The sequence below is a fragment of the Orcinus orca genome, chromosome 12 (genome assembly GCF_937001465.1).
Source record: "Orcinus orca chromosome 12, mOrcOrc1.1, whole genome shotgun sequence".
NCBI classification, from domain to species: Eukaryota; Metazoa; Chordata; class Mammalia; order Artiodactyla; family Delphinidae; genus Orcinus; species Orcinus orca.
Genome location: NC_064570.1, coordinates 74,417,742 through 74,442,765, shown reverse-complemented (window position 1 = coordinate 74,442,765; position 25,024 = coordinate 74,417,742). Strand labels below are relative to the sequence as shown.

The following is a 25,024-nucleotide window of genomic DNA, read 5'->3' as shown; positions in this document are numbered from 1 at the left end:
GATCAATTTTATATTACTCTGTTTATCCATTTTGCCGAAAAGGAGCTTAGCTTTCCAGGTGAGAAATGTAGTGAAAAGTTATTTTTTCTCAGAAATGGCCAGTGCTTTTTAACATGTGAGGGAAATCCTCTACTCCTGATCATGTACAATTCTCTTTTTGGGCCCTCTTTCTTGTTGTAGCTTAACAACAAGTCGCTGAAACCTTCTGTTTGGTGTTTTTTTAGACCAATAGGATCAGTACTTACCGTTGCCAGAGTTTTGATTGGCAGTTGGTGTGGCTGGGAGAGTGGGACAGGGGAGTCAGAGGTTGGAAATGGACACCAGCTGCAACTGAGCATCTAGTTTAAAGCAGTGGTTTCCCTCTGTCCTCTGAAAAGGCTTATCTGAGTTTATCTGCCAGCACAGGCTAGTCCCCCGGGAACTGGGCTGTGGTAATTTAAGGTTAGAGTTGTTACTTCTTTTATGTTTGATTGTTTTGTTCCCAAATGCTAATGGACTGAGGAAAAGTACTTAATGGAATGTTTCCCTTCTGGACTCATGACAACTCTGCTGTAGGACTGAAAGCTGAGCTAGATGCTGGCAGAGGGGGCCCCGACCTACAATCCCAGGGACTTTTAGGCTGGTATGGCCCCTGGGAGACTCTGGAACAGTTTGATTGGTATTTCTGAGGGGACCTGACTCCTTTGGGTTGGCTCCGTAACTGGCAAAACCCGAAAGGGGGTTTCCTGGAACTGACCCCTGAGAGTGGAGTGGTGTGCATCAGGGTGTGTCTGCCTTCTTGTGGCACCTTTGTGTGCTCCCTGCCAATATTACCTCAGAGCTCCCAAAGCCGGAAAGGAAACACTGGCTGTGACTGCGGGCAGAGAGTTCTACTACGTCAGGATGCATTTTCCATTTCCTACTGGTGATGGATAGCCCAGATCTGGAAATGGCTTTTTGTCACCTTGGCTCTAGTGGCTTGGGAGTGGAGGGCTAAGAGTAAGAGGTGACTTGCTGGACAGGTCAGTTCAGTGGCATTTGGTAAATGCAAATATATGTAGTTAAAGTCAGCAGCTATTGCTACACACCAATCCGATATTAAAAACAAAACAACCAACAAGGACCTACTGTACAGTGCAGGGAACTGTACTCAATGTCTTGTAATAACCTATAAGGGAAAAGAATCTGCAAAAGAATAGATATAGATATATGTATATCTGAATCACTTTGCTGTACACCTGAAACTAACACAACATTGTAAATCAATTATACTTCAATATAAAAAAAGGTAAATAAAAAAATACACCACCTGTATGCAACTTAAGTTGGGAAAAGAGTTTGTGATTATAATATCTGACTTAAATCAGTTTATGACCACCATCCGATTTCAAATAAGTTCAAGTGAAAACAAAACAAAATAAAACAAAGCAAAACAAAAAAACCCAAAGCAACACAGCCAACATAGCTTTTGAGTTAGTTTTCCTTCTGTGGGTTGCGCAAGGAGTGGGAGCATGGTCTCCATTCATGACGTTCCTGTGTGGATTGAAGCTTCCAGGTTCTCTTCTTTAGTAATCATGCTCATCAGGATAGTTCCTTTGACTGGAAATTGGCCATTTCCATAAGCCTGGATCCCCAATTGACAGGAGGTTTGGGTTACACTGTCATTTTATGATAAACTACATACTAGCCAAAGTAGGTCTTTGGATTGAATACCTACTGATTTATTTAATTCTGGAGTCAGTTTACATTCAACCCATGCACCTACTTCTGCCTCATCTTTGGATTATGTACCATTGACGAGATGTCACCCAGTGCAGCACGTTGGCTACATTAGTGTAGCCTCATGGTTAAGGCGGGGCTTGGTCCAAATCCTAGTCTGCCATTGGTGAGTGACACGACCTTAGGCAAGGAGCCTCAGCCCCTTCATTTGTAAAAGTGGGACAGCAGTGGTACCTTCTGTGTAGGATCGCTGTGAGCATCGAAGGCCTGAAGTATTCCACATACAGTGCCAGGTACATAGAAAGCACGCGGTGCATTTTATCTGTTAGTTCTATTATATCGTTATTAACAGCAGCAGCAGTAGTAATAGCAGTAATAAAAACATGAAAAAAAATTATAACCCTGAACTGTGCAAGATCTTTAATCATCAAAGTATTGCATACAGTACATAATGCTTACCAAGGATGCATGCTGATATAATTTTTGGAGAATTTTTAGTAAATTCAAGTGTAAAGAGTTTTCAACTGAAAATTTGAATAAGAACATGACAATTTGAGGCCGTTCCCCAACAAACCACTTAGAGTTCTTCTGTAATTTTTGAACACTTTATAGGGACACAGCATGCTGTGCACAGTCACTAAACCATATTTATCCACAGCCTACAAAGTGCTTACTATGATGCAAATGGGCACTCTTCCTTTGCTGTACACAGTCCATGATTGCAGAGTCCTCATCTGATGTAAGCCTTCCTAAACTTGGCAAGTAGATTTCATCCCAAATGGCAGCCCTGTCTGATGAATGGTGGCTGCCTGCAGAGCTGGGAGAGGGGTTTTGGAGCCTTGTCTGGGATCAGCTGGAAAACACCCAGTGCGGTTTTTTTGTTTGTTTGTTTGTTGTTGTTTATGACTGCATTGGGTCTTCATTGCTGCGTGCAGGCTTTCTCTAGTTGCGGCGAGCGGGGGCTGCTCTTCACTGCAGTGAGCGGGCTTCTCATTGCAGTGGCTTCTCTTGTTGTGGAGCATGGGCTCTAGGCGCGCAGGCTTCAGTAGTTGTGGCTCGCGGGCTCTAGAGCACAGGCTCAGTAGTTGTGGTGCGTGGGCTTAGCTGCTCCGTGCCATGTGGGATCTTCCCGGACCAGGGCGTGAACCCGTGTCCCCTGCACTGGCAGGTGGATTCTTAACCACTGCGCCACCAGGGAAGCCCCCCACACAGTGTGATTGATTGTTGATGTCTGCTCTGGCCCCGGAGGAGGGAAGACCAGGGCTTATCCACATACTTGCCAGCCCTGTCTTAGACTCTGTAGTTGCACTCTGTCTTTCAAATTCATGTAACTGAATGTAGAATATTTTCAATCTGTAAGAGGGAAGAGAAATATGAGAAGTGGGTTGAATTGATGGATTATATCCTCTGCAAACATCTCACCTCGAATATGGGGTGAGGAGGTGGCAGCAGAGAAAGGGCAGGATTTCTGTGGTTAATGAAAATGAGTGATACTTCCCGGAAAAGACAGTGATTATCCTGACTGTGAAACTGAACACCGAACCTTGTTTGTTGTTGTGAAACGTAGGCAGGGTTCTTTCAAATCTGGCAGATGGGCAGGGGTGGTGGTAAAAGAGATAAGGGGCTTTGTGGAAAAAGGTGGTCGAGACAGGAGAGGGAGAAAAGCACTGGAATAGGTAGATTCGAGGATAAGCCTGCCCACTGTGCCGAGCCTTGGACATTGAAAAGTCAGGTGAACAATGAGTGTTTACCTGTGGCCAGCAATGTGGGAGGATTTTTTCTGCAGGTAATTTAATCCTTACAATCATCCTGCAGACTGCAGTCTATTATACCCATTTTACAGATGAGAATATTGAGGCACAGAGTTGTTAAGTAACATGCCCAGGATCATTCAGCTCCATGAAACCAGATTCAAGCCCCTGTCTTCTGACTTTGTGTGTGGTACTTGTTTCATGACACCACATTGCCCACCAGAAGGGCCCCTGATCCGGAGATCAGTGAGGACCTGGTCATGCCGACCCAGAAAGCTGGCTGGGATAACAGTGTGTGAACTCATGCTAACGAAGGGGGAAGGGGCAGAACTCCACTCAGCAGGTAATTTTTAGGCACAGTGTCCTCAGGGCTTGTGAAAACAATAGCTTTGCTTCTTCAGAGACTCTGATAAAAGCTATGAGGAGTATGCGTTGAGATGAAAAGCTAATATTTCATAATAATAGTAACAACTGCTGTTCACAGCATGTGCAGGAAGTACTCAGGGCTTTGCGTTTGTTATTTGTATTTCTTACAGTAACTTGGCGTGGGAGCCATTGGAAGTGGAGAGAATATCTGAGCAGAGAGACCTGGGTTCAAATGATGCCTCTGGTTCCCTAACTGGCGGGGTAGCTTAGCAAGCCTTTCTATTCCCCTGGCTCTCAGCGTCCCCATTTGTAAAGCTGTTGGAGCTTCAAGAAATGGCAGCCATCAATAATATTATGAGTTTAAGTCAGCAGTAATTCTCTGGTCTTTGGTAAATTTTCAACTTTAAATGAACTATCAAGATTTAATTAAGGAAAAAGAATTGTTCTTATAATCAGACAATAGGTCCTGCCTTCGATGGAACCTGTCCCTAGGAAGACCTGAAACTGTGAAACTGACATTGTTTATTGGGATTAGTGTGAGCTAAGAGGTCACGGTCTGGTTGCAGAGGCTGGAACCCCATTGTTTTTGACTTAACAGTGTTTAAAATTTTTTTGAGCAAAGATTTTAAAATCCTGGGAGATGTCTTTCTCACCCCTACACATCATCTGGATTTCCCGTTCTTCTTGAGACATCTGGAGACCTTTTGATCTCCATCCTGGCATGGATCCACTGAAGCTGACTAGTGGTGGCCCCTTCATGGGGGCGTATACCCCGGGGGTCTCCACAGCCCCCCACCATGCCCACCACCTTCCCCACTCTGAGCCATTTGTTCTTGAGCCCGTGTTATTCTTTTTCTTATGTTAGAAAGCATTTCTGGGCGTCCGTGTCTATCCAAAGTGGGTTAGATTGAGTGTATTGAGAGGGTTCTATATGTTTCAGGAAGAACAGGAGCCAGTGAGAGTTTTTCTGTGGAAGAAAAGACAGAATAGTCCCAAATGGTTATTAGGTGTTTGTTGGCCGCATTCCTTTCTGTTAACTGCTGGACTCCTGTGGGCATTTGAATAGTCGACTCTCTGTGGAAGCTAATTATTATGGGAGGTGAAAAGTGTCTATTTCCTGTCTCTGCTGTGCCAGCCTTCCAGTCAGTCTGTAATCTCAGAACTGCGGCTTGAGGTCATCATGCTCTAGAGCTTCTTTGGAAAGGTTGGAGATGAAGCTGGTCATACCCTAAGCCCGGGTTGGTCAGCAGCACCGCCGTCAGCATCTTGGGCTGCATAGTTCTCTGTCGTGGGAGGTTGCCCTGTGCGTTTCAGACAGAGAGCAGCGTGCCCAGTCTCTACCCACCCCGTCCCCGAGTTGCGACAACCAGAAATGTCTCTAGACGTTCTCCCATGTCCCCTGAGGGGTAAACTCCCTGACTGAGAACCCCAGCTCTCGTCACCAGTAGCGGAGAGGAGATGCTCACGATGTGATATAAGACTTAGATCGCAAAAACTGGAAGGAACAGAAGAGATCATTCAGTTCATCTTTCTCTTCTGCTGAGGCGTGAGCCAGTAAAGGACTAGCTGCCTCGCGTCTACACTACTTGTCCTGATTCTCCTGGAACGGTGTCCTGGGCGTCGGGAGACTTGAAATCTGGTTCTGGAGATGCCATTTAATCAGCTTTGTGTCTTTGGACAAGAAACTTTGCATTTCTGGGCCTTAGGCTTCTCATCATGCGATTGTTGTTTTCTAGTTGAGATCATTCACATACCACAACCCTTTAAATTGTTGTGTAAGTGGTTTTTCACGGATTCACTGGGTTGTGCAACCATCGCCACTAGCTCCTTTCATCAACCCCAAAAAGAAACCCGTGTCCGTGAGCAGTCGCACTCCCCAGCCCCTCCTCCCCGAGTCCCTGGCAACCACTGATCTACTTTCTATCTCTGGATTCGCCTGTTCTGGGCATTTCATGTAAATGGAATCATACAATACGTGACCTTTCGTGTGTGGCTTCTTTCACTTAGCACGTGTTCTCAGAGTCCAGGCCTGTTGTAGAATGTATCGGCACTGTGTTTCTTGGTATGGCTGAACAATATTCTATGTACGAATATACCACATTTTGTTTATTCATTCATCGATCGAGGGATATTTGGGGTTGTTTCCATGTTTTGACTACTAGGAACAATGCTGCTGTGAACATTTGTGTTGGAGTTTCTGTGTAAATGTGTTTTTAGTTCTCTTGGGTATATTCCTAGGCGAGGAATTGGTGGTTTCATATGGTAATAACTGTGTTAGCTTTGTGAGAACTGCCAGACTGTTTTCCAAAGCGGCTACTCTGCTTTACATTCCCACTAGTAATGGATGAGGGTTCCAGTTTCCTCACCAACACTTGTTATTGTCTGTCTTTTGGATTATGGCCATTTTAGTGGGTATGTGGTAGAATCTCGCTATGGTTTTGATTTGCATTTCCCTACTGCCTAGTACTGTTGGTGTTGTTTCTTAAGAACTGGTTTAGATCTTTTTTATTTTTAAGAGCTCGCTTTAACTTTTTAATTTTTTTCTTTTATTCCACACTTAGACCAGTATGACAGAATTGAGTCTTTAGGGGATATGTGTGTGTGTGTGTGTGTGTGTGTGTGTGTGTCTATAATTAATTGAGTTAATCAATTCCCATATGTTCATAAGTACCTTCTATTGCCCAGTGTTCAGCCATGTTTAGGACAGAATATATGGCATGATCCTTCCCCCCCCAAGTAGCTAATCATCTGAGTGAGAAGAAGAGCACAGAAAACAGAGCCATAGGGAATACAGTGCTAGAACGAATGATCTATCCTGTAGGTAAGTCTCCAGGGCAGACATATTTATCTGGGTAAGGGCAAAGGAAGGCATATTCTGAGCGAGACAGAAAGATGGCATCTCTTAAATGGGGAAGGTGGCTGTTTTTAAGATTCTAGAAAGTGTCACTTAAATAAAAGGCTCCAGTGGAAAATTGAGAGACTTTTTTTTTCCAAAATATTTTGTTTCAGCTTGGCTTGTGAACTAGAAAAGATGTCATCTTTCCTGTTCTTTATTTTTTTAATAAGTTTATTTTTATTTATTTTATTTTATTTTTTTAATAAGTTTATTTATTTTTGGCTGCATTGGGTCTTCGTTGCTGCGCACGGGCTTTCTCTAGTTGCAGCGATCAGGGGCTACTCTTCGTTGCGGTGCGCGGGCTTCTCACTGCGGTGGCTTCTCGTTGCGGAGCATGGGCTCTAGGTGCGCGGGCTTCAGTAGCTGTGGCAGATGGGCTCAGTAGTTGCGGCTCGCGGGCTCTAGAGCGCAGGCTCAGTAGTTGTGGCGCACGGGCTTAGTTGCTCCACGGCATGTGGGATCTTCCCGGACCAGGGCTCAAACCCATGTCCCCTGCATTGGCAGGTGGATTCTTAACCACTGCGCCACCAGGGAAGCCCCCCTGTTCTCTTTTTGTCAAAGAAATGAATTTGACTTGTGTACCCATGCTGCCTTTTGTTGTAGACTAGATGATTCCTTTTCCACTGGCGTGCATTTCCTGTCGAGTGAGAGCATGACACGTGCATGCTCTATAGTGAGTTCCATAGTGACATTTTAAAAGTGAGCTTGGTTCTAAGAGATAATTAACCGAGATGAGATAATTAATTATTCACCTTTTTAAATTCCTTTTCCATTAAAGGAGGGAAAACAGCGTCCTCCTTCTAACAAGATTAAGTCTGCATGTTAGGTTCAGAGAGTGTAGGAAAACCTCACTGGCTGCTGAGAGCTTCTACCTTCGGGGCCTCACCTTTTGGCCTTGCATCTTGGACCCTCTGATCCGAATCTGACCTACCTTCACAGCATTTTCTTTCACTATTCTTTAGACCACTCTATACACACACCAGGCCATTTTTAAACCCCTGGTTTAAAACGCCTTCTGTGCGTTTTCTCATGCTGCTTTCTTTGCCTTGATTGTGCCAACCTTGCATTGAAACTGGTCAGAGTCCCCTCCCTTCTTTGAAGCCCATGCCAATAATATTTCCCAATGAAGACAGCCGTCCTTTGCCCTCCAAACTGGGAGGATGCTGTTTCCACAGCCCTCCAGGATGTGGCACTGTTTTCCTGGCACCCAGCGCATTTCACCCTTGGTTACAATTATTTTGTACCCAGGTGGTTTGCATGCCAAGTTCTAAGCTCGTTGCGGTCAGGTCCTATTCATCATCTTATCACACACTGCCCCACATTTGCCGTTAGAGAGCTTGGCATGTTGTATTTATTGAACACGTGGAGAAGAAATATTGTTTCTGTAGCTTCCACATCAAAACCGAAAGCTAATAAAAGTTGGTGACCATGGCAAGGCGGGACTGGAGTGGAGTATGGAGTAGACGAAAGTCTGATTGGAAAACAGAAAGGCTGCGAGGGCCATGATTTATTTCGCTGCTTTGTAAATAAGTGGCGTGGAGAATCTACGTTATTAGGGATAATTTTATTACACTATTACGTCTCTTATCCAGATATCATAATTCTAGAACCTTCATTTGGGAGGAAGCAGGGAGACCTCTGAGAGGCAGTCAGCTGTTCTCCCTTCAGTGGAGCAGGGGTCAGGGAGCTGACCTCAGGGCCTCACCCAGAAGACTGGGCATGCAGTAGGCCCCTGCAGCCTTGGGCCCCGCTGAGGGATCACCAGGGGAAGCTCTGAGAAGGGACAGCCACCTTCTGAAAGCAGAAGTGGAGAATTCCAGAAGCACAGCTTTGGGCTCTGCTTGGCATAAAATAAAACAGCGGGCTCTTGTAAGTGGGCTCTGAGAATGTCAGTGCACCACATCAAAGGATAAAAATGGGCCGGAAGGATGATGCCTTGTCCAGAACAGATCAGATCGGCTTTGGCACATTTTGGTTTGATGTACCCTGCTGAACAATGCAGGAACACATGTGGTGCATTTCAGAAAGATTTCTAAAATAAAAGTAGTTTAAAACAAGATGATAATAAATCTGTGCTTAAAGGGCCAAGTTTCAGTTATATGGAAGACCTCACTCTCCGATCCCAGGAGAAAGTAACTTACTTGCTCTTAACTCTGTGCCCATGTGGCCTGCCACTTTTCCTTCTCTCTGCCTTTCGATATTACAGCTGTAGATTCTTTTTCCTCATCATCTTAGAAGCCGTTTATTTTATATTCTTTCTATATTTCTCATGCTGTGCTTCTCTTCCTTGCTTCCACATCAGCTGCAGCGTTTATCGCCCATCCCGGGCACCTTCCCCACGGAGCACCTGCCTTTGGGCTGCCCTGGCCCTGTGGGCACTCCTGTGTTGCTGCCAGTTTTCTATGGAAGTTACTTGTTGACAAGCCCTGTCTCCACCCCCTTCCCCAACGACTATGCACTGCATCACACTGGAGCCCTTGATTTGTCACTTACGTTCCCCTAGTTACTAGGGCGGCGTTTACAGCCTCGTGAGGTCTCCACAAGGTCTTGTAAAACCTGTTGAGTGAACCATGCCTCCTTGACCTTTTAGAGACTTCGGTTTTTCTTTGTGCTGCGTCTCTCTGCTCTCTCTCTAATTCCTTTTCTTCTTTTTCCAGTTTTAATATTTTTTTCATTGAAGTATAGTTGCTTTACGATGTTGTGTTAATTTCTCATTCTTTGTTAACTTCTCCACTGACTCTTTGGAGTCAAGACGGAATGCAGAAATGACATGGCTGAAGATAACGAGGAATCTGAGGTGGAGACCCCAGAATTTGGAGTCACTCTTCCAGACAGACTGTCTTATCTGGGCTGCAGGAATCAGGGTCCTCTGTAGGAAGGGTGAGAGCTTGCAGAGATTCAAGCTAGCTTTGAAAGCTCCTAGGGGCGGTTGTGTGGCATCTGAACAGAATGGAGTGTCCAGCTGAATGGGAATTTTCAGCACCCAAGGCGCACTGACCGGCCTGGCTCAGTAGCCCGAGGAGGGAAGAGAAGGCTGACGGGACCGGTCCATGGGATGTGGGTGAAAAGGCCCAGACTTTCTCTGAGGCATCAGTGTGCACCCACTATGGAAATACTAATTCATTATATGATCCCCCTAAAAATGTAATTGTGAGAACAATCTGCCGTCCCCATATTATTTGTCAAATGTAAATAGATATAGTTTCTAGATCACCTCTTAGGATCTCTTCTCGCACATCTGAGAATGGACTGGCGTAGAATTGGGAAGAACATACTCCAAACACACTGTTGCAGGGCAGCACCTCCGGCCATTGATAAAAGCATGGCTTTTGGCCGCAGTCCTGTCGTTCTTGGTGGAAAATACCATCCTCAGCAGGATTTCCTCATTACTGTAGAGGATTTGGACTATTACAGCAAGTTTTGCTGGAGCCGGTTTTTCTACAAACGATCCTCTAATTAACAGGAAGCATGTGTGTGAACAGTAGTATGTAATTTTCATAGATAGTCTTGCAAAAGAGCGGCATTTTAAGTTTGTATTTTATACTTGGCTGACTTTTTCCTTTAAGGAAGTAAACATGTAATCTTGACAGGGAATGTAAAAACAGAAACATCAAACCACCCACATCTTTCATTCCAGGTTTTTGCTCATGTTTTTTATGGCTTCGCGTTGCCAAGTAATACAAGTTGTTTTGTTTTCATTTTTGTTTTTTTCAAAATGCAGAGTAAAAGCAATGTATGGCATGAGTTGATAGAGAAATTAGTTAAAGCCGTTTATATTGCATCAAGCAGGTGGGAAAGGAGACAAGTCAACTAACAGGTATGTGACGAGCAGCTCTTCGGAGCCACCGTGCTGAGTCCCGGGGGAACACCGATGTGCTACACACATGGTCTTCATCCGCCGGAGGAATTGACAGTTAAGTTGGGGAAAGAGGCGCAGGTACTCGCAACTGCTATCAACAGCGCCAGGCTGTATATCACTAAATGGTGGTGACCCGTGGGGATAATGGGAGTTTGATGAAAAGAGGATCTGGGAGGGCTGTGGCTGGTATAAGCCAGGGTTTCTCAGCATCAGCACTGTTGACATTCTGGGGGGCTGTCCTATACATCATGGGGTGTTTAGCAGCATCCCTGACCTCTGCCCACTCGGTGCCAGTTGTACCTGCCAACTGTGACAACCAAAAATGCCTGCAGACGTTGACAGCTGTTTCCTGGGGGGGGAACAGAATTGTCCCAGCTGAGAACCACTGGGTAGGCATAGTTGATTGCAGTGTGGGCTTTGGGGCTGAACCTTGAAGAATAAATAGAACTTGGACAGGACGTGTGGACCATATGGAGATGATTTAGTTAACAGAAGCCATTATGGAAAGACCCAGTCAATTTCTTTTTTCCTTTTTTCTTTATTTACTTGTTTACTTATTTATTTATATATTGGAGTATAGTTAATTCATAATATTGTGTATATGTCAAGTGTACCGCAAAATGATTCAGTTATACATATATATATTTTTTCAGATTCTTTTCCATTATAAGTTATTACAAGGTATTGAGTATAGTTCCCTGTGCTGTACAGTAGGTCTTTTAGTCCCAGAGGACAGCCATGGGGACATTTGTCAATTCCTCTTTACGTGTCTGACATCTGTGGTTCTCCCTGTTCCACTTTCTAGTTTGTTTTTTTAAATTTATTTTATTGAAGTAGACTTGATTTACAATGTTGTGTTGATTTCTGCTGTACAGCACAGTGATTCAGTTACACACACACACACACATATATATACATATATATATATATACATTCTTTTTCATATTCTTTTCCATTATGGCTCATCACAGGTTACTGAATAGAGTTCCCTGTGCTACAGTAAGACCTTGTTGTTTATCCATTCCATATATAATAGTTTGCATCTACTAACCCCAATCTCCCGCACTTTCTAGTTTTAACTCTGGCATTCTTTTTTTTTTTTTTTTTTTTTTGCGGTACGCGGGCCTCACTGTTGTGGCCTCTCCCATTGCAGAGCACAGGCTACGGACGCGCAGGCTCAGCGGCCATGGCTCACGGGCCCAGCCGCTCCGCGGCACGTGGGATCCTCCCGGACTGGGGCACGAACCCGCGTCCCCTCCATCGGCAGGTGGACTCTCAACCACTGCGCCACCAGGGGAGCCCAACTCTAGCATTCTTTTTCTCAGTCCCTGTATGCAGCAGAGACGGGAAAGTCAAAAGGGTTACTCTTGTGAACACACAGCAAGGGACAGCGCCTGTCTGTTCCTGGGTTTGGTGAGTCTGGCCTGGGCAGTTGAGGCGCATTCTGCTGTGACGAGCTCTGTGCAGCGTGTGCCTGAGGAGAGCCCGTCCTGCCCTCATCACTTGTAGGCTGCCCTAGCCTGCCTCGCAGGATGGGAGGACGACAGGGTTGGCAAGAGGATACAGCCTCGCAGAATATGTGCTAGTGTGACAGCAATCATCCTCATCTCTAAAGGGAAGCCCATTTTTACCAAAGGGTATGTTCCCAGAGAGTGGATCCTGTCAATGGAAGTAATCAACAATCAATCGTAAGAACAGAAAAGAGTTTTATTTGAGCCAAACTGAGGACTAGCCGGAAGCCAGCTTCCCGGGTGACTGAGAAACTGCTCTGCAGAAGCAGGGTTTCCAGCACAGTTTATATCTTGTCAGAACAAAGAACATGAAACTAGTCAGGGTTACATTTCTTTAAGATTTCAGAAAAAGAACATTCCAGCCAGTACCTAGCAAGTCAGCATGGCCTTGGCCCCTGGGAAGGGAGCCTTATCCTCCCTTTACGTCCTCCCCGGACCGGGGCACGAACCCGCGTCCCCTGCGTCGGCAGGTGGACTCTCAACCACTGCGCCACCAGGGAAGCCCTTAATCTCTATTTTTAACACGGACATTCTTTACTTTTAATCAATGTGTCCTCTAATAATTAAAACAGATGTACAATGTATGTTTGATAGGCCACAGTCTATTTTAGTCAGCATAAAATTCAATGTAACTCATGGGAAAGCCAGAATGACTTCCCCATATCTCAATCTGTGAACATTTCTTTTTATCAGTCCTCTCTGCGTTACCTAGTTTTATAGTTTGGGCACTGTCAGTACTTTGACTCCCTGTAACTCCCAGCTTTCTTGGGCGCGAGCTGAAGGAAGGCAGAGGCAGGTGTGTACCCACTAAGCCTAGCACAGTGCCTGGGCACCTGCTCGACCCTCAGAATGTCCTTCTAGAGTGAACAAATGAGTGACTCACTGAGGGAATGGCGTTGTACTGGGCCCAGGTGTCCTCAGTGATTGGCAGGAGAGTAAGCTTGCCAAAGAACAGAAGAGCCGATGAGGTCTGTGGCCTTAGAATTAAAAGTGTAATGATAATAGTGACTAATGTGTGTTGAGCTCTTTCCCTACGTGCCGTGTACTAAGAACATTACGTCATTTAATTTTCGTCACCACCGTCTGCCCTAAATTCTGATCTGCCTTTCACCGATGAGGAAACTGAGGCTTTGATAGAAGAAGTAACTTGCCCGAGGTGACAGATCCATCCCTTGCTAGTTGTCCAAAACTAGAACACAAATCAAAATGAAGTGGCCCCTCTGGGGATCAGGCCACTGCCCTTGACATCATCATCAGATGTTCTAACTGTCGTGGAAAAAGTCACAGATGAACCAGGGCCCCCCGAGGACATCAAAGTCACAATTCCAGTACCTACCAAACTGAGATAGGAGAGGCTCTTCATCTAAAACAGAGGGGGAGAGAGAGGGAGAGAGAGTGAGAGAGAGAGAGAGAGAGAGAGTGTGTGTGTGTGTGTGTGTGAGTGTGTGTGTGTGTGTGAAGGCTTTCCTTAGGTAGGTTATTTTTGGAACAGTGTTAAGTGTTGGACTCACAGGCAGGTCTGTGGTCATGCTGAGCCAGCAACACAGTGATGTATTGTTAACAGAAACAGGGAAGTTAGGAGAAGGAGGTAGATTGCTAGGTTGATCTTATGACAACAAAACCTTGTTTTGTTGTTTTGTTTTAGCAGTGAAGTCTGAGGTGATGGTGGGACGTTTAAGCATACATTTCCAGAAAGGCTTTGGCGCTCTGGATTGGCCCTTGTGAAAGAGGCCAGTTTTGAAATGCACATTTTAGATGTGTCTCCATAGAGGTGACAGTTGAAGATGTGGAAGTATGTGATGTCTTCCAAGTATTAGTATCAAGAGAAAGCAGATTATGAAGGATATGCACATGGAGGATAAGCATCATTAGAATTCAAGGACAGTGATAATCATTTTTCTGGTCCCATCCATCAATAACGCAAAAGTGGTAAAAATTCTGTAGTTAAAATCCTACTCTCTTGCCTGATGTCAATTAGTTCCTGAAAACGAATTGAAAGATGTTAGATTTTTACATTAAAAAAACTCACTGGAATTTTTCATTTGAAAGATTTTTAGTAGATTAGAAAATTATGTTTCTGGGTTTTCGTAGTGACAACTTTTATAGACAACAAGCATTGTTTTCAGTAACAAAATCATAATATCAAACATTTCCTAAAATCCATTTTGTGACATAGTTACCTGATAAAGTATCATCTTCACTTTGAAGGGACAAATCAAGAAAGAAGGTGTGTGTGTACGTGTGAGCATCTCTGTGTGTTTTAGTATCTGTTAGGTAGCCTACTATTGATACCATTTGTCATCATGAAAAATGTCAGCCCGTTTGAAACAGCTTTGTTTTCTTAAAAAAGAAAAATATATCTAGAATATACTTAAATTTCCAATGGTTGGATAATGTTCTAAACCTTAGAGTTAAATACTTAATAGAATCCATGCATGCAATAAGATAACTATGAAGATTACAAAAGCAGAAAATATTTGTAATACAACCGAAACATTCTACCCAAAATGTGTATGTTATTATGACAACCATATAAAGTCTGCTTCTGAACATTGAATCCTTGGAAGCTAATATAAAAAATAATTACTTCGGGATGATATTATTATTTTTTAATTGAAAAGACGACTTAACATTATAAACATGGAAAAAAGAAGCCAATGCAAGTTGGTTAAGAAAACAGGATCCAGAGTATTTACTGGTTAAAAAAAAATATGTTAAAAGTATTTATTCAAGCTCAATAATGTTTATTTGTTTACAAACATATGGAGTGCCTAGTAACTACCAGGGGCTGTGCTAATGATATACAGACAAAAAAGCACAATGTTTCCCATCACTGAAATTGTATTGCTTTAATTTACCACATATAATAATGATTCTTTCAAAAATTGCCCTGTAGTTCACAGTTGCTCTTTCTGACACTCTGATTCCCTAAAACTCAAGTTTCAATCTCTTGCAAGACAGCTTCTCTCACTGTTCTCTTCAGCTTGGTAGCCTGGTATTTGCTTTCTAGTAAGACAGACTGAAATAGACACCAGAGACACAGCACTTTACGTGTAATCTCATGTTGAGTTAAACAGCATTTGAATGTTGCCAGTGAGCCAATGGCTTGTTGGGGTTTCTTCTACACCCCGTCCTGCTTCCCAGAAAGGAAACATATGTGGGTGTTTTAGGGGAGGCGTGTGTCCGTTTGCAGGTAAGAGAGAACCTGAGGAACGTGAACTTAGATGAACAGAGGTGTTTGGGTCTCTCCAGGTTAAGTCTGGAGACTGATTTGTCCAGGGCCTGTATTTCTGGGATCTCTTGGCCTTTTCCTGATGCTTGTTGCCTCATGGTGGAAAGGCGGCCCCTGCACCTCCAGCCCTCACACCAAGGTTCCAAGCAAGAAGAGGGAGGAAGGGCAGGGACAAAGGGCCCTGGTATTGATCCATTAGCTTCAGCAGGAGAGCAGAGCCTCGTGCAGAAGCTCCACCCATTGGACTTTGGCCCCCAGCTTAGCAGTGGGCTCTGGGTCAGTGACTTCCCAGCTGCAAGGGTGGCTGGGAACACAGGGCTTTCACTTTCTAGTCTTCACAGGAGACATAGTGAATAGCTTGGGGTAACTAGTCTATCGCCTGCCATTTACATCCTCTTTATGAGAATGTAATGCCTAGTAAGTCCAACGGTGTGGTATTAGTTAAAGAATTTGCCATGGAATGATAGATCTTCGAGGTACCCTACTCAATTGCTTGGAAGTTCGTGTGTCTTTGACCCAGAAGAGATCATCAGACCTTTCTTCCCTTTTTATTTGGAAGGAGGAGTTGTCTTCGGGCCCCCTACCCCTCCTGGTCTAGTCCAGCGCCTCCTCTGTAAGTCTTAGAAAGTTATAAGAAAATCTGTGCTCTCTGTCCTCTTTCCTCTGCCTGCCTTTGATTTTTTCCTTGTGACAGACATAAAAGGCCCTAAATCAGCCTTACATCTGCCTCAAGTCAGAAGAAAGAAAACTGTGTATTTGAAGTGTGAAAGGAGGTGAAATGAAGAACTGTTACATCCAATACCTAAAGCCTTTGAAAGTTCTATGAAGTTACTTTATATTTTTTGCAGAAGGCCACATCTAGGGCAAAGAAAGAAAACATGCTTGAATGAATGAAACAACTGAGCAGTGCCTATTACGGTTTAGCTCTTTTCTTATTTAATCCTCCCAATAAATCTGTGAAAGAAGATTCTGGGTCCATTTCACGTATTTGGAAACTAAGGCCAAAAGAGAAGCGTAGTAATATCTCCAAGGCTACTCGACTAACAGGGCCAGGGTTAAAACCAGGACAGTCTAACTCTAAAATACATACTTTTCTTTTTTTTCCAGTTTTTCTTGTTGTCTGCCATCTGTGCTTTGTCTTTTTTTTTTTTTTAATTGAAATATAGCTGATTTACAATGTTGTGTTAGTTTCAGGTGTACAGCAAAGCGACTCAAGATACACATATATGTGTGTGTGTGTGTGTGTGTGTGTGTGTATATGTGTATATATATATAATATATATGTTTTCTTTTTCAGATTCTTTCCCCATATAGGTTATTACAAAATAGTGAGTAGAGTTCCCTGTGCTATACAGTAGGTCCTTGCTGTTTATGTATTTTATATATAGATGTATGTTATGTTACTTCATAATTTATCCCTCCCCGCCACCTTTCCCTTTCCCCTTTGGTAACCATAAGTTTTCTATGTCTGAGTCTCTTTCTGTTTTGTACATAAGTTCATTTGTATCATTTTTTTTAGATTCCACATATAAGTGATATCATAAGATATTTGTCTCTGTTTGACTTACTTCACTTAGTATGATAATCTCTAGATCCATCCGTGTTGCTGCAAATGGCATTATTTCATTCTTTTTTTCTGCTTTGTCTTTACACTTGCTTTCCCACAATTGCTCACGTTAAATCTCAGTTAGAGAAAAAAACAAGCCCTATCTTATTCAAATTGATAATGTCTTTGTTTACTAGGGACTCCCAAGGTCCCAGGATACAGCCTCCGCTGTGTTCACCCCGGAATTCAAACATGATTAGACACGTCTGGAAGCGTCTGGAAGAATCTGGCAGGGGCTGCTTAATTACATAAGTTAACTGGCAGCCTTCTGGGAAAGAACTAATCCTACGCGGAGAGAGAGTAGAGAAGTGCAAGTTTACTTGCACTCAGCGCCTGAGAACAGGGGGTAAGTGTAAGTCAAGTGCAGTATAATTTAGTTAGCCTGGCCTCTGATCCAGTCCCTAGGGATGCCTGGAGCCAGGAGGTTGCCAGGGAAAGCTACCAGTGTCTTCACTAAGATTTGCGTGGGTCGTTGAGTGTTCACGCTACATCAGCAGATTGAGTGGCACCAGCCCAGACAGCAGACAGCTTATCACTGGGGCCGGTTCGTCAGGGCTTGGGGCTTCAGCAGATCTGGGTCCTGCAGGGCCCCGGAGTTGAAAGGGTAAAGGTTTATTGTTTTAGTCCATTTGGGCTGCTATAAGAAAATACCACAGACTGGGTGGCTCAAAAACAACAGGAGGGCTTCCCTGGTGGCGCAGGTTGGGAATCTGCCTGCCGATGCAGGGGACACGGGTTCGTGCCCCGGTCCAGGAAGATCCCACATGCCGCGGAGCGGCTGGGCCCGTGAGCCATGGCCGCTGAGCCTGCGCGTCCGGAGCCTGTGCTCCGCAACAGGAGAGGCCACAACAGTGAGAGGCCCGTGTACCACACACACACACAAAAAAATCCCCTGCCCTTGTGGAATTTGTGTTCTAGTAGGACGAGGTGGACAAACAAATGTGTAAAACGACAGTATGTCAGATGCTCTGTGCTATGGTAAAATAAAGCATTGAAAGGGAATGGGGAGTTTTGGGGGAGGGAGGCTGGTCAAAGTGTAAAATCGCATAGTCAGGCAAGGCCTCACTGAGAAAGTGAGCTTTGAGCCGGAAATGAAGATCTGTGATCTAGCGTGGAGTTGGCAAACTTTTTCTGAAAAGGGCAGCTGTTAAATACTTTAGGCTTTGGGAACGGTACAGCCTCTGTTACAATGGCTCAATTATGCTAATTTCTCTAGGACGAAAGCGTCCAGGGAGAACATGTAAATGAATGGATGTAGTTGTCTTCCAATGCAACTTTACTTATGGACACGGAAATTTGTATCTCATAGAATTTTTATGTCATGAAATACTATCATTATTTTGATTTCTTTTCCCCCCAACCATTTAAAAAGATAAAGACTATATTTGGCTGTGGGCCATAAAAACACAGTTACCGGGCTAGAATTGTCCTGTGGGCCTCCCTGCGATAGAGCCCAAGAGATTTAACAGTGTCCTTTCCCCTTAATTGCTTTGGATGACGTGTAATGGTGTACGTTTGAAAGATAAGATGGAATGCAACTCATGCTTTTGCAGATATCTGCCTGTTTTAAGTCCAACAGCTTTGCTGTTGCTTCACAAAGAAAAGGAATGAAAATTCATCTGTTTATCCAGTGACAGATCCTCATTTCACTTATATGAAATTTATGTCTTACAGCTTTTATTTTTAGGCTCTGCTGTGCAATAATAGCTTTTATTTTCAATCCGTCATACTACAGTATTGCCGAAGACATTTTATGTAGCAATTAAGAGTTTTCCAGGTAGCATTGCATTGGGATGCAAGCTCTAGAAAAGTTGCTAAAAAGTGGCTTAACTAATTAGGGTTTTATTTGTCTAATAAGGTTTAGAGTGGGCTGCACAAGACTCGTGTGGCAACTGTTAGATGTCATCAAGAACCCAGGTTCCTGTCATTCTGCTTGACCACTGCCATTCTTGCATATGGTGTTGGTTTTCACAATTGCCAAATGCGTTCTGCACCTCCGGGCACCACGGGTGCATTTCTGCAAGAGAGAAGGGAGAAGAGTGACCAAGTGCAAAATGGGCTTTGTCTTTTCATTCATTAGGTGGAGCCTTCCCAAGGAGCAGACGCCTCACATCTCACTGGCCAGCACTGTGTTCTGTGATCACCCGTAGCTGCAGAGGAGCTGGCTCAACAAGTTTTTATAGCTGAGCACATTGCTTTCTAAAACCAAATCAGGCTTCGGTTATTAAGAAAGAAAGGGAGATGGGCTACTGGATAAATAGCGTTATCTGCTATGGCTTCTAAGTGTGTTTGAAGAAAAAAAAAACAGTCACGTGAGTTACAGGTACTGTCACCCATGGCTAAATTGACATGGGTGAAGGCCTTGACTGTCACCCCACAATTTACTTCTCTTCCACAAATTTCTCTCCCCAAACTTCTTTTGATATTGATTGCAAGGTGTGTTTTGTTTCAGAAGGGTTGAAACGTAAATAAAACTCTTTGTGTCAAGGAAGTGACGGTATATGTTATTGTTATCTGAACCCTGGGTTTATGCCGGCCTGTGCAGTGCCCTTGACGGCTTCCTCTTGCCATGAGGGAAGCCCTTCCGTTACCTACGACCCTGGCTTCTCCCAGGTCCCACCTCCTGGGCTGGTCTGTCCCTGCCGCTCATCCCTGGGCTTCCACAGTTCCAGCCTCGGTCACCTGGGAAATCTCAAAACAGCCCTGCTGCCATGACTCATCTTCCTTCCTGAGGCTAATGTCACAAACATCCCCTTGAAACTTCCTTCTCTGGAGCACAATTTCTCCCCTTTGTTTATTTGGGTGACCTGCTATCGTATTAATTTTCTGTGGCCTTAGCTCTTTTTTTTTTTAATTTTAAAAAATTTTGAACATGTGCTAAATTTATTTCTAAACTTCAACAAAAGCAAAGCAAAATACGATAATTTGATTCACCTTGTCTCAAAAAAGTGAACTTTTCCCTGACACTGCATTCTGAAAGATTTTTTTTTAATGTGATTTCAAATAACAAATTCAACAATAATAATTAAGACGTTATACAGCACTGTTATGTGCCAGGCAATAAATATTGTAAGCTACACATAATTTATCTATAACCCTCACAATAATCCAATAAAGCAGGTAATACTATTATTCCCATTTTAAAGATGGAAAAACTGAGGCATAGAGAGATTAAGTAGCTTGCTCAAACTCACCCAGTAAATAGGTGGGGGAACAAGGATTTGTAGCTCTTTTTTTTTTTTCTTTTTAATCATCTGGCCTTTCTTCTAAGTGTAAGGAGTCAGGGAGGCCAGCAAGTGACGAAACGCTCCAAGTCCAGCTTCATGTCCTGCTGATTTATACGAAATGCCCCTGGTCTCTATGGCCATGGACTACTGCCCCCCTCCAGGTTGTTTTCTATGGGAGGCTTTCTTTCTCTCTTAAATTTCTTCTCTTTAATCTTTTGAATGTTGACACATTCACACTTTTCCAAAAGGTTTACAAATATAGAGTGAAAACTCTTGCTGTCACTTTGTCCCCATCCTCCAGTTCCCACTCACTCCCCAGGCAACCGCTTTTGTTAATTTCTTATATAAACCTTCAAGCATTTTTCTAAAAAATGAAAATACAAGTAAATACAAAAGTGTTCCTATTTTTCTCCTTTTTTTTTTTTTTAATGTGCCTAGCCTACACACAGTTCTGCTTTTTTTTTTCCCATGTATACATCTTGGAGACCTTTCCATAGCAGTGTTAACAGTACTTACAGAATTTCTCCTTTTTTCTCTTTAAGCTGCATAATATTAAAGTGATCTCTTTGAAACACAAAGCTGTTCATGCCTCTCCTGCTTTCCTCTTAAAATACAGATATAATTACTCACATTTCACTCCTCACGCTACTATCAGCCATCACCACTGTCGGTGAGGAACTGTCCTTTGCTTCCTGAGCATTGATAGGGTATAATGATGCATTTGAATTTTTTTCTTAAAACAGCGACCATTTTTTCCCAGTTTTATTAAGATATAATTGACATACAACACTTGTATAAGTTTAAGGTGTACAGCATAATGATTTGATGTATGTATATATTGTGAATTGATTATCACAATTAGTTTATTAACATCCATCACCTCACGTCATTTGAATTTTAATATTCTACGATGTAACTTTCAAATATTGGCTATAAGGAGGAGGGGTGTTGAGACATGGACACTCTTAGACTAATGGTAATGTAAATTGAGGTGGCCTTGATGAAAGACAGTTTTACCCTGAGTCCTTCAGGAGTCTGAGAAATAGCTCTGCCCTTTCACCTGGGTTTCATTCACAGGGCTTTGTCCTAAAGTAGTCTTGAGCGATACCATCAAAGATATATAAAGATGGCATTATTTCTAGTGGTGAAACCTACAAGCATGCCAAGTATTCAACAATAGAGTAATAGTTAACTGTGCATCTACATGGTGGAATTGCCAGGAAGATATTAAAATTCATACTTCTGAAAACTTTTCAATGACAGAGGGCAGTGGTCATGATACATTTATTGTTCAGTGAAAGGGTCAAGGTGCAGTTTTTTTACCCGGTGTGATTGTGTGAAAGGAAAGACCAGGTGAGCTGTAGGGGATTATAGTCGAGCAATAAATACCCTGTGTGTGTGTGTGTGTATGTGTGTCCCTGTGTGTTTATGGCCAGGAGGTGGGGGGAGTGAAGAAGCTGTGTGCAGTCTTGATTCATCCTCATATCGAGCCTTTAAGTACCCACATTTTGGAGTCGTGGTGGACGTTATATGTCTGTACATTATATATGGAAAACCAAGGTTTGACTATGGATAAGTCCCATTTTTGATCATGCTCACGAACAGTTGAAATGTGCTGGGTATGTAGAGCTCCAAATACGGACATTAAATCCAGACCCTTTCCTCTATTTAAATTTTGGCAGTGGCCGTCTGGATAGTAGGATTGTAGGTAACTTTTTGTTTGCTTTACGAAGGCCAGTGGGGACCCACTAAAGAAGGATTTTAGGGGGCTTCCCCGGTGGCGCAGTGGTTGAGAGTCCGCCTGCCGATGCAGGGGACATGGGTTCGTGCCCCGGTCCGGGAAGATGCCACACGCCGCGGAGTGGCTGGGCCCGTGAGCCATGGCCGCCGGGCCTGCGCGTCCGGAGCCTGTGCTCCGCAACAGGAGAGGCCACAACAGTGAGAGGCCCGCGTACCGCAAAAAAAGAAAAAGAAGAAGAAGAAGAAGGATTTTAGGACAGTGACATGATTGTCTTGATAAGAACACACACTAGGACTTGGATCAAAATAGGTGAACGCTTTCAACCTCAGGGTCGATAAACTCTACCTGGTAGAGTTGTAAGGGGAAGTTAAGTAGGATGGATGATACTTTTTTGCATACCGAAGTTACAAAATAATATATGTTCTGAAATTCTATGAGTGAGGAGGAAAAGTTAACTTTTTCAGACATGAGAAGTGGCTTAGTTCAAGAAATGGAGATAATATCATTTTCAACTTGGATTTACAACCATACAGTAATTCTCTCCTTTTATAATATTATTGCGCTTAAAAGGTGTCCTTTCTTGCCAGCCTTTTATTTCTGTCCATACTAACTATGACATTGCATCATTAGTCATTCATAGACTTGAACCCAGTGATCAGACACACTGAGGCTTTTGGGGAGCAGTCGGATTGAGGTGGGGTGGAGGAGATTGGTTGGGACAATCAGTCTGTGAAAGTTTGTTCTTCAGCATTTTATTTTCTTTGTCCAGAGGTCTTTCTAGCTGCTTCACTTCTCAAAATGATTCTTTTCTTTGGCCATTATAACATTTACTTCACCACTTAAGTTTGTTGTTTGTGCAGATTTCCCAGGATCGTTCAGAAAAAGCACACTTGTTTTCTCAGGTTTTACATGCTGTGGTTAAGATACCTGAATCTTGTCACCGCATCTCAATGAGTTCATACGTACCTTCAGTTAAGAAGATTGGTAACATCTGGAAAACCTGCAGATGTTTTTGCAGCTCTTCAAGAGCATACCTGACCCCTAGTGACTGGAGAAGGAAAGATGAAACATCAGGGGAACAAGAAGGGTTAAGAAAGAGAGTTCAGAGTAGGATGGTGCTTGTTGTTTACTCTCCCCTTGGAAGTGGAGAACGTTTTACTCTTGTGAATTGATGAAAGGATGCTCTCATGACAGTGGCTACAGCTGTGGCATATCTGAAAGAGGCTGCTGAGGGGAATAAAACTGTTGCCGTTCCCAGGAATCAATGAAGTGTCGACATCTCAGATGGGCTCTCTGTGGTTTTCAATTGGTTGGGGACAGACAGGGCTTTCGTGACTGTAAATGTCAACTGCTGGGGCTGGGAGTGGGTAGTTATGGCCCCCTGAGAACTAAGTGAATCTCCCACCTCAGACCTCGTCTGTCCCTCCCAGACCGGCGGAGTTGTGCCCCAGAATTCTTGGAGAAATCACTGTGTCAGTACTTGCTGAGACGTCTGCTGGATCACCAGGGAGTGGACAGTGTGTGCTCTCTGCAAAAATCACCTCTTTTTTTTTAGCTCAGTGGCCTCTGACGATGAACACTCAAATCTAGTTCAAATTGGAAATATTTCCGCTTGGTTTTGGAAGAGCATTTCTCCTTATGTGTTTGTCTTCTCTCTGCAGATAAAGAAGAAGCAGCAGGATGTGGTTAGATTTCTGGAAGCCAACAAGATAGAGTTTGAGGAGGTGGACATCACGATGTCAGAAGAGCAGAGGCAGTGGATGTACAAGAACATCCCCCTGGAGAAGAAGCCTGCCCAGGGCAACCCTCTGCCACCTCAGATATTTAATGGTAACCGATACTGTGGAGTAAGTATCAAATGATTGTTATCACATCATTTCTTTGTCTGATTCAAAACAGAGTCATCTGGGGCTTCCCTGGTGGCGCAGTGGTTGAGAGTCCGCCTGCCGATGCAGGGGACACGGGTTCGTGCCCCGGTCCGGGAAGATCCCACATGCCGCGGAGCGGCTGGGCCTGTGAGCCATGGCCGCTGAGCCTGCGTGTCCAGAGCCTGTGCTCCACAATGGGAGAGGCCACAACAGTGAGAGTCCCGCGTACCGAAAAAAAAAAAAAAAAACAGAGTCATCTGGAGTGCAGTTGGGTTTTTTTCAATGCAGACTGACCTCCTTACCTAGTACCTAGTCAGTTCCACAGGTCTAACAGAGGGTGAATTCGAGAGGGTGTATGAGTCCAAGGTCACAGTCTGTGCCTTCCTGTTTGCTTTGGGAAAAGGGGGTGGGAAGGGAAGCTGCGTACCTGTGTGTTTACTGTGTTCTACATTTTAAAGCGTATTTTTTTACTAATACATTTTGGGGGGCAGAGGGGAAGCGGTAATTATTCTTGAATCTTTATCTCTCTGTAGTGTAAAAAAACTAATGGCTGATTATAAACCAGAGTTTCACTTTTTTATGATCATGAGCCAGCTGGATCGTTATGAGCAACTAAAATACATCAGATGCCTTCCTGCTGCAGGTGGCATTGAGAAGATGAAGCCACTTTCGACTAATTATTTTCCTTCTCACTTCTTAGGTTCAGAAAAAACATTGAGAAATGTCTCTCTAATGAGTCCTTAGGATTTGCTTTCTGCTGTAGCTTTAAGTATGTAAGTCAGTGTTTATTTTGAGACCTGAACTGCAGTCCTTTAAGGATGGCCAGGAGCAGGGGAAGGGGCTACAGTGCAGAGATGCTCAAGGTGAAATAAATAACTGGGTGCTCGTTAGGGTGGAGAAAAGGGATAACAGTGAAACAGTTCTCCAAGAACATGAGGCAGAATGAAATGCTCAAACATAAAGCCATAAAGATTGTGCCCAGCGTTTTTACATGTCATGAAGAGAAAACCGAACCTGGCACTAGACACAGATTTGAGTTCTAGTTCTACTTTATGTTGGCTTGACACCTTTGGAAAGTCACGTATCTCTTTATATCTCAATGTTCTCATCTTTAGCAAAGGACGATAATATCCATCTCACTTCCCAGGCTATTTGTCACTGTTTCTAAAGTACTCCTAAAACTCTATACCCAGCCAAACTACCATTCAACTGTAAGACCAGAATAAAGGCATTTTCACAGCCGCCAAGTCTGAGGAACAGAGAACCAAT

The 25,024-nt window shown here is 43.6% G+C and overlaps 1 protein-coding gene across 1 annotated transcript in view; it reads left to right on the top strand.

Annotated features, from left to right (window-relative positions):
* The window catches only part of SH3BGRL2 (SH3 domain binding glutamate rich protein like 2), a 92,746-nt gene that overhangs the window by 49,629 nt on the left and 18,093 nt on the right, over positions 1-25,024 (top strand). Inside the window, exon 6 of the mRNA XM_049695271.1 lies at positions 23,549-23,734. Coding sequence (XP_049551228.1) covers positions 23,549-23,734 — 186 coding nt within the window. The remainder of the gene's footprint in view (positions 1-23,548; positions 23,735-25,024) is intronic.